The sequence below is a fragment of the Hyaena hyaena genome, unplaced genomic scaffold (genome assembly GCF_003009895.1).
Source record: "Hyaena hyaena isolate Hyena2069 unplaced genomic scaffold, ASM300989v1 scaffold_254, whole genome shotgun sequence".
Taxonomy (NCBI): domain Eukaryota; kingdom Metazoa; phylum Chordata; class Mammalia; order Carnivora; family Hyaenidae; genus Hyaena; species Hyaena hyaena.
The window spans coordinates 471,257-487,686 of record NW_024080890.1 but is presented as its reverse complement, the minus strand read 5'-3'; the positions used below and the strand labels follow the sequence as shown (position 1 = coordinate 487,686).

General features: G+C 60.3%; 1 protein-coding gene across 4 annotated transcripts in view; it reads left to right on the top strand.

The window, feature by feature from the left end:
* AGPAT3 (1-acylglycerol-3-phosphate O-acyltransferase 3) overlaps positions 1–9,181 on the top strand; it is a 37,227-nt gene extending 28,046 nt beyond the window's left edge. For all 4 annotated transcript variants that reach the window (XM_039245431.1, XM_039245430.1, XM_039245432.1 and 1 more), the window contains exons 4-9: positions 553–714; positions 1,234–1,387; positions 2,158–2,260; positions 3,763–3,838; positions 8,133–8,331; positions 8,930–9,181. In XM_039245431.1, coding sequence (XP_039101362.1) covers positions 553–714; positions 1,234–1,387; positions 2,158–2,260; positions 3,763–3,838; positions 8,133–8,331; positions 8,930–9,018 — 783 coding nt within the window. In that variant the 3' untranslated portion in view covers positions 9,019–9,181. The remainder of the gene's footprint in view (positions 1–552; positions 715–1,233; positions 1,388–2,157; positions 2,261–3,762; positions 3,839–8,132; positions 8,332–8,929) is intronic.
* The last annotated feature ends 7,249 nt before the right edge of the window (positions 9,182–16,430 follow it).

The following is a 16,430-nucleotide window of genomic DNA, read 5'->3' as shown; positions in this document are numbered from 1 at the left end:
GGGGGTGAGCCACGCGGGGGTCCCGGGGGGGTGCTGGGGGTGAGCCACGCGGGGGTCCCGGGGGGGTGCTGGGGGTGAGCCACGCGGGGGTCCCGGGAGGTGCTGGGGGTGAGCCACGCGGGGGTCCCGGGGGGGTGCTGGGGGTGAGCCATGCGGGGTCCCTGGCGTCTGGGTTTTCCATCCCTCCACATACCCCCGGCCCCTCTGTTCCCAGAGCTGAGGTCAGGGCCCCCCGCGGCTCCCCGGGAATTGCCTTGAGCTCAGGTTTCTGACCTTATCCAGAGCCCCTGCCGGCTGAGCGGCGTCAGGTTAACGTGAGGGCGCCGTCAGGCAGGCCGGGAGCGCAGTGGGCGGGAGCCGCTGTGCCCGGGGCCGGAGGGCGGCCTCCCTCGCCAGGCCCGCGCCTCGGCCGCCTCGTCTGGGGGGGGCACGCCTGCTCCCCTGGGGTCACGCTCGGAGCAGGGCCTCCTCCTCGACGGCCAAGTCCCCGAACACACTCGGGTCCCAGGGCGCCGCGGGGGTCCTGAGCTCCCCCGCCTGCCCTCCCCGCAGAGCTCCAAAGTCCTGGCGAAGAGGGAGCTGCTGTACGTGCCCCTCATCGGCTGGACGTGGTACTTCCTGGAGATCGTGTTCTGCAAGCGGAAGTGGGAGGAAGACCGCGACACGGTCATCAAGGGCCTGCGGCGCCTGGCCGACTACCCCGAGTACATGTGGGTGAGCGCCTGCCGTCCCCGCCGCCTGGCCCACGGGGCGCCCCTTCCGGGGTCCCCAGCTGCGCTGCGCGGCCGGAGCTACCTGGAGCGCCCGTCAGGAGCCTTCCCTGCGGGGGGCAGCTGGGGGGGGGGGACTCCTGGGGGGGCACCTCCGGGGGAGGCAGACGCGGGGGGCTGCTGAGCAAACCCCGGGACCCCGTGGTCCTGGGGACAGATCTGCACTTCAGCCCGGAGAAGCCTTGCCCCGCTCTTAGCAGCACCCGCCCTCGGGCGCCTGGGGCGGGGCTTCCGTCACGAGGGTGCTGGGACAGCCGCCGGCCACCCGCGCCAGCCGGCTCGGGCACGGGCTCGCCCTCTGAGCGGGCACAGGGCGCGGGGGGGAGGGGAGAACGAGCAGGGGAGGGCAGAGGGAGGGAGTCCCCGGCAGGCTCTGCGTGTCAGCACGGAGCCCGTCCTTCGTGGGGGCGCCGGGGCGTCCCGGGCCCTCGCGGTAACGCCCCCCCCCCGCCCCGTGCCCCAGTTCCTGCTCTACTGCGAGGGCACGCGCTTCACGGAGAAGAAGCACCGCGTCAGCATGGAGGTGGCCGCGTCCAAGGGGCTGCCCCCCCTCAAGCACCACCTGCTGCCGCGCACCAAGGGCTTCACCACGGCGGTGCAGTGCCTCCGGGGCACAGGTGAGCCCCCCCACCCCGGGCACGCGATGCACGACGCGGTGCCGGCGGGAGACAAGTAACGAAGTGAGGGAGCAGCACCCAGCCGAAGCCTTGGGAGGGACAGGACGGGTCCCCGAGTGGCCCCAGCGGAGGCAAGGCCGGGGGCGCGGGGGGCGGAAGCCGCCAGGCAGGAAGTCTGTTCACTGCGGGAACCCGCCTCGGCGCGGCAGGAAGATGAGCCGGGGGGTGCGGGGCTGTGCCGGGCAGGTTCCGGGGTGCGCAGGCCCTGGGCGGGGGCGGGGCCGCTGCGGGCCTGGTGCAGGTGCCCTTTGGGTCGGCTGTGGGTGCACTGCAGGGGTGCGGGGCAGGTGCTGCGGGGGGGGCACCTGCAGTGTTGCAGTGTGGTGCGGTGTGGTGCGGGTGCAGTGCGGGGGCGGAACGGCACGGGTGCAGGGGTGGAACGGTGCGGGTGCAGGGGTGCTGTGGGCGCTGCGGGGGCAGAACGGTGCGGGATCGCTGTGGGGGTGCTGCGGGGGTGCGGGGCGGGGGCGCTGTGGGTGCGGGGGCGCTGTGGGTGCGGGGGCGCTGCGGGTGCGGGGGCGCTGCGGGGCCTGAACGGTGCGGGGGAGCTGCGGGGTCGCTGCAGGGGCGGGGGCGCTGCGGGGGCGCTGAGGGGGCGGGGACACTGCGAGGGCGGGGGCGCTGTGGGGCGGGGGCGATGCGGGGGCGCTGCGGGGGCGCCGCGGGGGCGCCGCGGGCCCGGCCCAGGGCTCACCCCCCGCCCCCCGCAGTCGCAGCCGTGTATGACGTCACGCTGAACTTCCGCGGAAACAAGAACCCGTCGTTGCTGGGGATCCTCTACGGGAAGAAGTATGAGGCGGACATGTGCGTGAGGTGAGCCGGGCCTCCGCTTCCGGTTCTGTGGCCCCTGCGGCATGTGAATAAAAGCGGTTTTCCCGGGTCTAAAGCACGCTTACGATCCAGCCATGCTCCTCCGGCCCGAGGGAGGGCCCCCCCGCCCCCTCCCACCCCGCCGGGGGGCTGCGCAGGGCCGGGGTCCCCTCCGGGAGCCCGGCGCTCGCCTTCGTCATTGTCACCGTTGCGCGCCCTCACGTTACACCTTTCGTACCGCGCACGGCCGACGTCGCTCACACGTGGCCGTGGCGTACGCCGTGGGGCGTCCGTGTGCGGCCGGGGGGAGTCAGTGGGCGTGGCGCCCTCAGGCAGCCCCCCCCCCCGGAGACAGCCCCCCTCGGAACCCCGTGTCCTCACCTGCGGCACACCCGTTCCCGAGAACTCCGGGGTCCAGAGGTCCCCACGGCCGCGTGACCTGTGACCCCGCATCGCTCCCACGTCCGATGGCACGTGGGCGTGTCAAACCTCGCCGTTTTCACTCAAATACGGGGAAGACGGACACGTATGATCCGCGGAAAGCGAAGTTCTCCGTTTTTAGAGATGGGGGGTTAGGACCGCTCCGGCCCAGCGGGCGGGCAGCCTTCCTGCGCCCACAGGCTCCGGGCGCCCCCTACTGGCGCCCTCCGGTGCTGCGGCGGCCGTGGACCCGCATTCTTGCCCGTCCGTCTCCCCAGTGGACGCCCGGGCCCGGGTTAGGCTCATCAATAAGTTCGTGGCTTCGCCAGAATCGGCTGTTTATGAGTAAAGATTAAAGTCCCAAGTTCCTATTGGTCTTCATTTTGGAGCACGTAGGTTTCATTTGTGAATTACACCATTGTCTTTGCCTTTTTTTTCTTTTTTTTTTTTTTTAATATTTTTATTTTATGTTTAGGAGAGAGAGAGAGAGAGACAGTGTGAGCAGGGGAAGGTCAGAGAGAGAGGGAGTCACAGACTGAAACAGGCTCCAGGCTCTGAGCTGGCAGTCAGCACAGAGCCCGACGCGGGGCTCGAACCCACGAACCGCGAGATCATGACCCAAGCGAAAGTCGGACGCTTAACCGACTAAGCCACCCAGGCGGCCCTCTGTTCTCTTTGCCTAACGGAAGACACTCTCAGCTTTGTTTCCAAAGAACGAGCTATTAAGACCCAGACTCCTGCTGCAGCCAGCCAATGCCCGCCCTTTGCAGAGGGAATGGGGGCACGATCTGCTCCCTTAAACCACCCAGCAGTGCCTCTTGTGAAATTTGTTGGCTTTGCCTTGAAGGAGAATGATCTCCTGGCCTGTCCTCCCCTGACCCTGCGGTCCCGCAGGGCACCAGGCACTCCACCATACCCGGTGACGCCTTCGACGTTTGTGGGGTTTTAGAGATAGAGAGTGAGGCGTGAACAAAAAAATAGGGGGAGGGGGCAGCGAGTAGCCCCGCCGTGCCTTGATTGCTTCCCCTTCTCTGTGTGATGCCACCCAACGGTAAGGCACTTTGCTCTCCATCTCCACAAAACAGGAGATTCCCCCTGGAAGACATCCCGCTGGATGAGAAGGAAGCGGCCCAGTGGCTCCATAAACTGTACCAGGAGAAGGTAAAGGCGCTCAGCTTTCCTTTCCCCCCCCCGGGGCTCTCACAGGGCAGCCCGGGCCTCGTGAACTTCTGGAGACACGAGGTCCGCAGGCCTCAAACACGTCTACCTTCTTTATTCTTTCATGTGTCCTGTGAGAAATCAACACCCTGGAGAAAAGTGTAAAGGATAACGGAGTGTTTATACAACCGTGGCTGGTTAATATTTTGTCACCTTTGTTTTCTATTTTTCATGTAAAAGAAGGTATAGCTCTATGGCCTTTGTATAGTGTGTGTGTGTGTGTGTGAGAGAGAGAGAGAGAGATATTTGTAAGAGACGCCACATGTGACATGGGGAGATCCTTATGCCAAAACCACCCTGCTCCTTCCCTCTCTGTTCCCCTGTAGCACGCCCTCCCCTGAAACGTACTGCCAGCTTGGCTTATATACACAGGCAGGAGACTAGATCTTCATCTTCAGCATCGTGGGAGGCTTAGAGGTTGAGAAAATCCTTTCTGCATTCAACAAATACCCTTTTAAAGGCAGGGACAAGCTTTTAAGAAAATGTGGGAAATCTAAGGGTCAAAAAAGGAGGTAGAGCTGAGAAGCCGGTGGCGAGCCTGTGATCTGGGAATGCCACGCTCAGCCGGTTGGGTTTGCCGGTCCCCTTAACCTGGAGTCTTGAGTTTTAGTGCCTACCCAGAGCAGAAGATCAGAGTTTGACCTCATTCCAGGTCCCTGAGACCCTGAGACCCAGCCCCAGGTCTCAGGACCCTCTGAGAGTTTTCCCTCACGCAGTGAACTGAAAGGAACCTACTTGCTAGCACAGGGAAGCAGCTTTGACACCCACCTTTCTCCTCTTGGTCTGAACAAGGTCTCCCTGATAGGTCTGCCCTCAAACAGGCTTGGGGTTTGAATTTATACTAACAACACAGCTCAAGGAGAACAAAGCCAAATTATCAACAGAAGTGGTTCTGGGCAAATCACTAGAGTTCCTGAGAGTAGCCTGTGCAAGACTGGAAGCACCCTCTTCCAAACCTCAGCCACTCACGATTTCTGCGGGCAAACTTCTGTGGGGGTGGAGCGCTTCACCAGACCACATGGGCAGGGCACACAAAGAACCAAAGAGGTAAACTCTCCAAAAACTTGAGCCAGCAGAACTATCAGAGGCTAAAATCAGTATGTTTGAAGTGATGGAGCACAAAGGAGGAACTGAAAAGAAAAGAGAAAGAATAGCAGAAAAAGATTTAAGAAAAACCAGGTAGAATTTATAGGCAGGAAAAGTCTAGTTGTTGACAGTAAAATCTTAATTAATAGATCAAATAGCAGATTTGATACAACTGAAGAGAGAATTAGTGAACTGGAAGATGGAGAAGAAATTCCTGGGAAGGTAGCAAGAGGAAGTTCAAACATAAAAGAAAGTCTAGAAGACATGGAGGACAAAGTGAGAGGCCCAGAATGTAACTGCTGGCAGGGCCAGAAAGAAAGAGACAGGAGTGGCGAAGAGCGGGGGTCAGAGGACAGCCGTCAAGCTTCCAGCCGTCAGGCTTCTAGTATTCGTCAGCTTCAAGAACCCTAAGTCTGGAACCGGGTAAATAAGACGATATCCACTCCCCAGTTACCACTGAAATTGCTGAACACCAAAGACAATTCATACGTCATCTTAACAGAAAACAAAGCTACAAGAGTGAATCAGTTGTACCACATGGTTTTCCTGTAAAAATATTAGTAACATAGAAATCTTTAGGCAAGACTGACCGGCTAGAGGGACGATAGCATCAATAGAGACAGAAGGTGAGCTAACCAAAGAGCAGAGGAAAACGCTGAGAGTAGTCTCTCTAACGTAACGCCCACGCATTTGAAAACTTAGATGGAATGTGATTTCCAAGAACACAGCTCTCTCCAGAAGGGAAATGAAGTCTCCTACATGCGGAATACACACAGGGCGTGTGTATCAGGTCAGTGGAAAGGCAGACAGACCTGGAACTCGCCAGGTGGCGGGGGCAATGCATCTCAGAATCCAGGTCCACATCTAAGAGTTTGAAACTCTTACAACAGACATTTGTGAGCATCAGCGTTCGCTCAACAGAAGATGAGAAATGACCTAGTGGTGCATTAGTAGGAAATAGGGACACAGCGTGTGTGCTTTCATTTGCCGTGATTTCATCGCATGAACGAAGTACGGATTATCCACACACCTAAACCTTGGGGCTGTGGTGTATGGGAGTAGCCGACTGCAGTGTGTGGGGACGTATGACGCTCCGCACATCAGGCTGCCAGCGTCTCACGCACGTGCCTGTTAGCGTGTGTGGGAACCGTGTGGGGTGAGCCTGGTGACCCCTGGAGGGGACACGGCGGGAGCTTCCTCTCAGGCTCCGAGGTGTACCACCCCAAATCATCTGGTGCAGATGCCACAGGCGACAAGCTTTAATGTACACGACTTTTTTTTTTTTATATTATTTGCATGTTTTTCTGGAATATCAAGAGATATACTAATCCAGCAGGCTCAGCTGTTAGTACATAGCTGTTTTTCATGTCACGTGTATTTTACAGTAAGGACAGCATGTCGTGTGCTGGTCGTTTTTTCCTTTTTTCTGGTCACCGTTGCTTTTATGCCTGTCAACGTTAACATATGTAGATTTAATTCACTCCTTTTCTTTTAGAAGATCTTAAAAAAATTTTTTTTTTAATTTAGCTAAATTCTACCCCCAATGTGGGGCTTGACTCATGACCAGTAGTCCTGCTCCACTGACCGGGCAGCCGGGCACCCCCAGTTCACTCCACTTAAGCGCGCTTTTCTGTCATCAGCCACGGGTGACTGCCTGTTGTCCCCTCTCTGAACAGTCAGGTCCTGTCCCGCTCTGTGGGCTAACTGGTGGGGTGGCCTCTGCTCACGTTGCAAAATGTTTCTAAGCTGTGCTTAAGGAGACAGACGGGCCAGTTCACGCCCCGTAGCCGGAGTCTGAGAGGCCCCCCCCCCCCATGTGAGAAAAGGGTCCGGATGGCCCCCTGCAGTGACCAGACCCGGCACTTTGATCCTGATGCCACAAACAGCCTCCGAGAGATGCGGACACCTCACGCCTCCGGTTATTCGCCGTTAGCTCCAGTCATAACCTAGACACAGGCCACACTGTCACCAGCGGACTACGGACATCATGCCCCGAGGTTTCCCCATTCTGCTGACGTAGAGACGGACCTGTGGGTGCCAGGCAGAGCCATCCCCGGGCCTCCCAGCCTCCTGCCCTCATGCCCAACCCTAGTCCAGTGCTTCTGCCTCCCGGCCCCGAGTCCTCCTAGAACATGTGCTCTGGGCCACAGCGGCCAAGAGCCTGCAAACCGCGGGGCCCCTCCACGGCCAGGCTTCGGGTGGGTGAGGTTAGTGTCTGCAGGCATTGGTGGTCGAGATCCTCTCAGCGTCAGCATGTTGAGCAGAGGGGCTGCCAGGGGACGGAGCAGGGGGTCGGGGGCGGGTCGGGAGGAGAGGGCACCAGCTCGGAGAGCCAGCTCCGGGAGGCGGCCCCAGCGGGTTGGGCCCAGCATTCCGTCGCGGTGAGATAGACCCAGTGTGACCAAGTCTGAATGCTCCCGTGTGTGGGTGAGTGCCATTCCCCCCGAAACGCGAGCCAGAGCCACACGCACGTGCATGTGTGTACACTGGATGGCAGCGTGCACACGCTTCCTGCCGAGGCCCCTGTTCAGAAGGGCACGGAGCCACCGCCTGGAAGGAGTGGGGGCGGGTATGCACTGCGGCGGCTGCAAGCACTGGGCTTTTGTGCGGGTCCACCCTCAGGACAGCGGGTGGGCAGCCAGCAGGCTTGGACACCTCCCTGACCTCCCCCCCCCAACACCTGGGAGCAGGATTCCTGCCGCCCACCACTCCCAGGTGTAGACGTGGGGCGGGGCTGAGCCCTCCCACCGAGACGGGCAGTGGGCGGGGTCAGCAGCCCCCAGAGAAGAGCCATGGCCCCCCATCCCCACCCGGGAAAGCAGACAGATGCCTGCCGGAAGGGATGTCCTGACCGGTGAGACCTGGGGGCGGGGGAGATGGTGGCAGGTATAGGACTGGGCTCCCAGCAGGTCAAGGCCGCGCCGCACCTGCCCCGCCTTCAGGAGGTAAGGGCGGAGGTGCCTGCCTGCCTGGCTGGCTTTGGGCTTTGGCGCACGCAGCCTCGGGTCCCCATCAAGGACACGCCGTCCCGCCCCTGCCGCGCACGCACGGCTCGCCGCTTTCTGTACTCGGAACTCTGGTAGCTCGAGGACGTTTCCGTGGTCAGTTACAAGAAGGCGTACAGAGCGGCCACTGTCGCTGACTCTTTCAGGACGCGCTGCAGGAGATGTACAAGCAGAAGGGCGTGTTTCCAGGGCAGCAGTTCAAGCCCGCCCGGAGGCCATGGACGCTCTTGAATTTCCTCTTCTGGGCCACGGTCCTGCTGTCCCCTCTCTTCAGCTGTGTCTTAGGCGTCTTTGCCAGCGGCTCTCCCCTCCTGATCCTGACGTTCCTGGGGTTTGTCGGGGCAGGTAACGCATGTGGGTGATAGCCCAGCTCGGGGTGGGGGTCTTCTGTGCGCCGGCCACGGGTCCGAGCCTGGGAGCCGCGGAGGCGGTTGGCCCGCAGGGAGCTGGGGGCACCTGGAGCCTTTCTGGCCTCGGAGAGTAGGCTGTGCCCGTGACGCCGCAGGGTTGTGGAGACCACCCCCAGGTCCCAGGGCCGCCCGCTCTCGCGGCATCCTGCGCTGAACTGGGCAGGCGCCTATGGGGGGGTCCCCCGAGCTACTCTGTCCGCCTTGGGGTTTGGGGGCGTGGGTGGGTATGATGGTCTGAGGGTCTCTGAGCACATGGCCATTACAGTCCTGAACACAATCGTGGGCACTCAGGACTCCCCAAGCATCCTTGTCAGGTGGACAGCACCCAGCCTGTCCCTGGATGTGCCTCGGCCCACACCCCCCTCCTGCCCACTGGAGGGACAGAGGCCATCCCTCCCCCCAGACAGGCGGAGCGCTGCAGGGGGAGGGGGAGAGGAGAGGGCTGGCCTGCCATCCCCACGGGACCCTCCCCAGCAACGATTTTTCTAATGGTGGGCCAAGAGGTCTAACTTCGCCTTTTTCCTATTTTAAAGCTTCCTTCGGAGTCCGCCGACTCATAGGAGTAACTGAAATAGAAAAAGGCTCTAGCTACGGAAACCAGGAATTTAAGAAAAAGGAATAATCGCTGGCTGTGATGATTGCACATGCGTAACCTGACCGTGGTATCCAATTAACTCAATTAAAAACAGAACAACACACGCAGATCGGAAAAAAGACACTTAGAAACTATTTTTCTTATTAACTGGTGACTAATATTGACCAATAAACCTTGAGCCAAGAGTAAAGCCGTCCGAAGGCCTGCGGACGACGCCAGCCGCGCCCCTGCACAGGGTCCGCGTGCCCTCCAGGGAGCCAGGCTCTGAGGGCGAGTGCGTGCAGGGGGGGTGGCGTGCGTGCTGGGGGGGGGGTGTCGGCCGCTGCTGGGTGCTGGGTCCCACCCCGCTGCAATCTCGTGAGAATTCTACCTGCCAGGGGGAGCTTTCGGATGCTTTCTCTTCTCAAACTTAGATCTCATTTCTGTTTTTTATCAGTTATTTTGGGAGCCCCCTGGCCCCTCGCCTCCTCCCCTTGCCCCGGGAAACCTCCCCCTGCCCCCCTGGGAACGAGGACATGTGGGCCCCAGACCCCCAGAGCACCTGTCCATCCCGCCGCCTTCACACTTCCAGCCGGGGGGAGGGGGTGGGGGTGCACCCGGGGTGGAGGCGCATGCGGGGTGTTCTCGAGTGCGGGCCGATTGCCCGGTGAACGGGCAGCCTGTCCCCTGGGCTGGTGTTGAGGACGCCCCATTCCAGCTCCCTGCCTCCTACCTGAGCCTGTGTGCAAGCACCTTACTTCTGTTTCTAAAGTGAACGGGCCCCCGAGACCTCTGTCCCTCCTTCTCCCAGCTCAGGCGCCAGCCCCTCTAGCGGGCCGCACCCCTGCCGCCAGCCCCGGGGACGGATGCCCTGCGGCCCGCGGGCCTCTTGGATGCTTGTTGAAAAGCATGTGGCACCAGGCCTCTCTTCTGGAGGTGTTTGGAGACTGTTCGCTTGGACCCCGTTGGCTTCTAGGGGTTTATTTCTACAACTGGTCTGTTGACGGCTCCAAGCTCCCCGAGAAGTAGAGGTGGTGGGCCTCCCCCGACCCCCCACCCGCCCTGCCCCCAGCAGGCGCCCGGGCCCCTGGGACGGCCTGCCTCTGTGCGCAGGCTTCCCCCCCCCCCCACCCCGGGAGCACTGCCCCTGCCGCGGGGTGTCTTCTGGGGTCCTCACCTGGCTGCAGCCCTGGGTGGGGGGGGCACCCCAGGCTCCGCTCAAGCACCCTCTGTCCACCCCCCCACCTCAGACTTCGTTCTTAACCCCCTCCCCCTGCGTGCTGTTTTCAAGTCACACTCCCCTCGCCTTTTTTTTTTTTTTTTCTTAAGCAAGGGAAGGAGAAACCAGCAGGTATTAGCCCTGGTGCCCTGTAACCGGCATGCGAGTAGAGGCAGGTTGAATTTTCTAGGAAAAAAGGTGAAAGAAAGAGGCATGGGGAAAAATACGAACTAAATCGGACGTAAGTCTGCATCAGCCCTAAGTATGTATGTTGGGAGGCCCCCTCGGGGCAGCACAGGGTCTTCAGGACGGGGACTCTGCCGGGGGCTGTTTGAGGGCCTTGGCGCGATGGCTGCTCTCCCGGCTTCCGTGTTCGTGCCCTGCACTAACTCACTAACACCTGCAACATCTTGAGAACGGGTGGCGGGCACTACCATGCGGACGCGGTCCCTAGAAGGCCCCACTTGCGGTCTTGTACCTTTTAATTCATAGTTCTCCTCGGCCAGACCTTTCCCTGCCCTTGAAATTAAAGCGCGCCGGGGGCCCGTGCGCAGCCCGTTACCGCGGAGGCGGAGCGCAGGCGTAGGTTTTAAATCTCGGTGATTCCCTTCTGATCTAACAACAGATGAGCTCGTGCATTTGATACCAAGACCTTGAGAGCAATAAAAACTACACCATGAATGTTTGGGGTTTTTTGGTTTTCTGGAGGGGGTGGATTTTGCTTTTCATCCACTTTAGAAGGAAAAGGAGAGGGAGCTCCTTTAATTTTCAAAATTAATAAATGGCAGAATAGTGCTTTTCTTTTTTCTTATCCTTCATGCCCCACAACCGAACATCGTTGGTTGCTGACGTCTCATCCAAATTGAGGCTGCCTGTTTGGACCCCCCCGGCCTGCTGGGGTGGGGGTGCCCCGGGGCCTGGCCTCTGGCGCTCTCCACGCTGGGCCGGGGGCCGGTAAGGACGGCAGGTGTCGGCAGCCCCCCTCTGCTGGCCAGACCGCCCCTTACGTGGGCCTCCAGAACCCGCGCCCCCACCTACCCGCTGGAGGCGCAGAGGGCTCCCAGCCTGGGGACCACGGGCAGCTCCTCTCTCAGGCGCCAGGTGCCATGCCTGGTCCTCCCTGCATGCCCTGCCCAGCGAGTGGAGTTTGGGTCGTGCCCCCCCCCCCCCCCCACCGTGTGTTCAGCTGGGGAGAGGACCACAGATTCTGGAGTTCCAGAGGCTTCTAAGGTGCCTGTGGCAGTTCCCAGTGACTCTGGCAGCTAACAGCACCCGGGGGCTCTGTGATGGCGAAGTCAGCGACAGTCCCCACCGTATGCAGGCGAGGAGGCCCTGGGGACGGGCTTAGCTGGTCAGAAAGAGAGCATGTCCTCTTTTGCAATTAATCCAAAGGCAGAAGTGGCACTGGTCACACTGGCCCTGGTGGCACCACGCTTCTGTGTCCCCTCCGGCCCCTGTCCTCAGGAAGCACACAGTCTAGTTGTAGAGACGAGCTCTGAGTCTACAGACCGCTGACGAGCAGCAGAGAACGACGGCAGCGGCACTGCCTTGTAACCAGTGCAGCCGTGGCCACTCGTGGCTCTGAATCTCCACTCGTCTGTCCCCGTTACCCCCTCCCCGTGCACCACGGCTCGGGAGCCCTTCCTTCCACCCATTTAGTTACCGAGCTTAAAGCCGATCTGGAGAAAAAGTAGTGCGTGCGGTCATGTGCAGTTCGAGAGAGTCTCCAGCCTGTCCGTGCCCGTGTGGCTGCTGATTTGTGTCCTGTTTGGGGTGAGGAGCACGTAACTCTCTGCATGTTGCTTTGTCTCTGCTTGAGACCCTCCTAGGACAGGCCACATAGGATCTTTCCAGCCTGTGGATTCTCAGCCGAACTGTTCACCTCGTGCGAAAACTGCTGCTTCAGATTTCTCCCCAAACCTGCATGCTTTCGCGGGCATGCGGCCCTCGGTTCAGCGGTGCGATGCGCTTCTAACCCTTCTGCAGTGTAACCAGGCTTAGGGTCGAAACCGGGGGGCCTGGCACGCCTGCCTGCTTCCTCTGGACACGGCACGTCCCTGGCCCACGTGCCGCCCCTTTCTCTCGTAGCTCCAGAAGAAAAGCGAGCCTCTGTGAGCACCTGGGCCCTGGGGCCACCGGGGTGCACGTGGACGCCACCCCCGGGCTCCATGTTTTCTCCGCTTGGGGCCCGGACACACACCCAGGGCTGGGTTTGGGGCAAAAGAGCTCACACTCCATTCTGCTTGGCGGAGAGGTGGACACACGTGAACTGAGTGTTACCACAAGCATTTGCTGCTGTCCAGTTCGATGAAACGTTGACGTTCCCATAAACTGCTCGGGGACATAGAAGGACAAGAGCACTTTTAGGGGACCCAGGAGATGGCCTGAGAAGTTGACACCGGTCAGCCCTGCCAGCGGCCGACTGTGCTTTTCAGAGACAATCGCTCAAAAATTTTAAGCCTTGTCATGACAAATCCACCCGCCGTTCTCTTTGCTCATGGACTTTTTAGTTTCTTTCTTGTTGCAAAAGGGGACAGAAGTCACACTGTGAATGAGGCACTGACTTGCACTAAATGAATTAAACTGGTTGAATTAATGCACTGGTTGAATTAAACCAGAGTGACTTGATTCGATGAAGAAACGCATCTGCGCTGCTTGTATTTATTGTCTCAGAATCGTGCGCTGTGACAATCAGGCGTGACTTGCCTAAATGCCGGGAAATTCAACTGGCTACTTGATCATAAAGACCGTCCGTAAGCACCATAACTGTAATGGGGATCTCTCTCTCGGGAAAAACCACGCACACCATTGACTCGGTGCAGGCGGCGGATGCTGGGGTTCATTTTCTATTACTGATAACCTATCGTACCTGACTGTCGGCCAGTTTCAAAGAGTGATAAATTATATACAGGGTGCAAATGTACTATATGAATGTTTCCTTTTGTACACTTCATTTTTTACAAGTTTTGCTACTCACAAGCTGTAGGTAGTTGAGGAGAGCGGTATTTCTGGCCTCTAGGAGCCTGTGGGGGTGGGGTGGGGCTCAGTGGAGCTACCGTGGATCTTAAAAACGTGTCCCAAGCAGCTGGCTGTGTTTGCCATGCTCCATAAGGCTCCCTTTGTACGTGGGCATGTGCAAACCTGCCTGAGCGATGGTACTTTCCAGATAAAATGCTGCAGGCGCCATGCGTGTTTATTGAAATTGCTGCTGTCGCAGAGAAGGACAGAACCTTCACAGTAGAGAGGGGCGTGACCGCAGCCTCCTTCTGTTCCTTTGCTTCTAGCCTAGGTCTCCCCGGGGAGTGGGGGACCCCCCCCGGCCTCCACCGGCCTGCGGGCCGGCCATCCGCACACACCCCTCGGGGAGGGGGTTGGCGCTCTCCTTGAGGCTGTCCGGCTGGCTGCGCTTTTCAAGCTTCTCCATTTCATAGAAGATGCTTCTAGAAGGGGAAATTGCAAAGGACAGTGACCATCTGGCAAGGGCAAAGGCGAAACTCAGCAGGTGCATAAAGTGCTAAGTGACCCTCTGCCTAAAAATGGGTCTTAAAAGCCATCAAGAACAAAAGGTTTTCCAATGTAGGCATGTATATATCAAAAATTATTTTTTTGTAAGAACAAATTCATTCTGTGGAGAAAACCAAGGAACAACTTTTCTTCTTTATAAAGAAACGGACTCTTGTTAGAACCTATCCCAGGTTCCCATCTGTCTTGTGAAAATAAACTGAGCTGAAAGATTGCCGGTGTCCCCTGTTCTCCGATCGGCCCGGGACGCGAGGGGGGGCGGGGCGGGGGGGGCCCCCCCAGGCCGGGCTCCCGCTCTGGCTCTGCGGAAAGCTCCGCGTCTACACTACGGTTTTAAAACCTCGTCCTCAGAGCACACCTGCACCAGCACGTGCACACGCGCGTGCACACGCACATCCGTGCACAAGCACGCACACACAGGCACGGGACCCGGGGTGATGCTATTTTCCCGGGAGAAGAAACCGAAGGGCCCCGTTCCACTTGGTCCTGTGGAGCCGCGGGGTCGGGGGACCCGCGTCACCCACGCACGCAGCTCCGCTGTGCTCGTGTGCCCGCCCCGCTTGAGCAGGCCTGCGCACCGACAAGACGGGCGGCTGGGGGGCACCCGCACACTCCTCCCCGGGGTGTCACGGGCGCCGGGGGCCCACGGCCCAGCTCCGCTGTGGCTCCGCCCAGAGACCCCGTGTGCGGGCATCAGCCCCGCCCTCCAATGTAATGAGACGTGTGCGTGTGCACTAGCATGCGTGCACACGCATGCCAGCACATGCACACACGTGTATGCCAGCACACAGCAGGTGCACAAATATGAATGCACACCTATGTCAGCTTGTGCACGCGTGTGCCTTCGAGCACACGCATGTACCACCACATGCACATGAACACACAGGTGTGCTCACATCCCAAACTGTAAGGGAAAAGTATGGGATGCTCATATAAGAACAACTCCAGGGGCACCTGGGGGGCTCAGTCTGTTAAGCATCCACCTTCGGCTCAGGTCATGATCTCATGGTTCATGGGTTCGAGCCCTGCGTCGGGCTCTGTGCTGACAGCTCAGAGCCTGGAGCTGCTTCTGATTCTGTGTCTCCCTCTCTGCCCCTCCCCTGCTCATGCTCTCTCTCTCTCTCTCTCTCTCTCTTAAAAATTATTTAAATAAACATTAAAATTTTTTTTAGAAAAGAAAAGTCTGCTTGAGGAAAGTGCTCCCCAAAGGCTGAAATATCAGTGAAGTTGTCCTGTGACGTCTCAGAGGCAGTGGGAGGTCACAAGACCCAGCCGCCCCGCAGCTGGTGGGCAGGACGGCCCAGCCACGGGAACACCACGCCGAGGGGCACGTTTCGTGACACGTGGGCAGGATGAATGCACGGGATGTGTGCCGTGGGGGGTGAGGGGCATGGTGTTTTCAGCTCTCCCCCAGGGAGGATCTTGCAGGGGGTTGAAGGGATTGGTGTCGAGCCCGAGCCCTGAAGATCACACCCCAGGAGTCCGGTGAGGCCCTCAAGCCGTCTTCCAGAAGATCGTGTCTTGTAGGTCAGGGCGTGTGAGTCTGCGCCCAGAGACGACTGCTCCGTCCAGGGGAAGCAAGCCCAGTGCTGTCGTGGCCCTGACCCCCTTCCCCACGTGCTGTGTCCGGCAGGGGGGACCCTGGGAGGGCACGGGTGGGGGAGGGGGCTGCCCGGGGTCGCAGAGCTCCCAGAAGGGTCCCTGGAGACCAGCAAATGCTAAGTGACCTTAAGCTGCCTGGGGGGAGGGGGCAGGTTCTAGACTCTGCAAACCCTGCGGGACCGAGGGACCCTTAGGGAAGCCCTTGAGGGTGGGATACTCCTTCCAACTGCCGCCCGCCTCGGAGGGACTCCTGTCCCACCAGGGCCCAGAGACTCGTTGGGACGCCGGGGGGCCGCAGGGGCACCTCGCCCAGGCTGCGCGGAGGCGGCTTCTGGGCAGGACCGGAGAGCCTTCTGGAGCAGTTTCCCGGCATGCTGTTCGCAGGCGCGGACTCCCCTGTAGAGGCCTCCCTCGTGTCTGTAAATGGTTGGGCCCGCGTGCGCAGGCCGTGGCGGAGACCCGACCCCTCGGGTACGCTGTGCCACCTCCGGTGACCGCGCCATCTGGACACGACACGGGAACTGTGCCCAGGGGCTCAGGATGTGACCTTCAAGGCTGCACGAGAGCAGAGCGGGAATGAAGCGCCGGCCACTCTTCTGCTGCTGCTGCTCCCAACCGGAAAAGGGGGGGGGGGCAGGCACCCGAAGCCCCTCTGCCCGCACAAGGTGTGGTGGGGAGGAGCGCCACACCGTGGCCGCGGCCACATGTGGGTGGGGGGGAGGAGAGGGCGCCGGGGCAGCCCCGGGCCCGGCTCACTGGGGAGCAGCCTGCCTTCAGGGCGTGTGCGGCCCTGGCGTCAGGACGCGTCTCCTGGGCCCGAGCCGGCCTGTCGCCCCAGGACGGCGCCCCTTGTCTGCGGCGGCCTCCGTGCCCGGGAGAGAGCCTCCCGGTGCAGACAGGGCCGCCGGGGAGCACGGAGGACACACGTCCCTTCCTGTCGCGGCTCGGAGTTCTGGAGCCTCCAGGTCTTAGCGGCTGCGGAGCCGCCTGCGTGTGACCAGCGGCCGAAACCCACGCGGGCCCCTCTGTGCCGGCCGCGCAGGACGGCCCCTTCCGCTGTCCCCACCTCTGTCCCCAGGGAGGGAAACTGGTCTTGACCGTCCTGAACGCTGTTCCT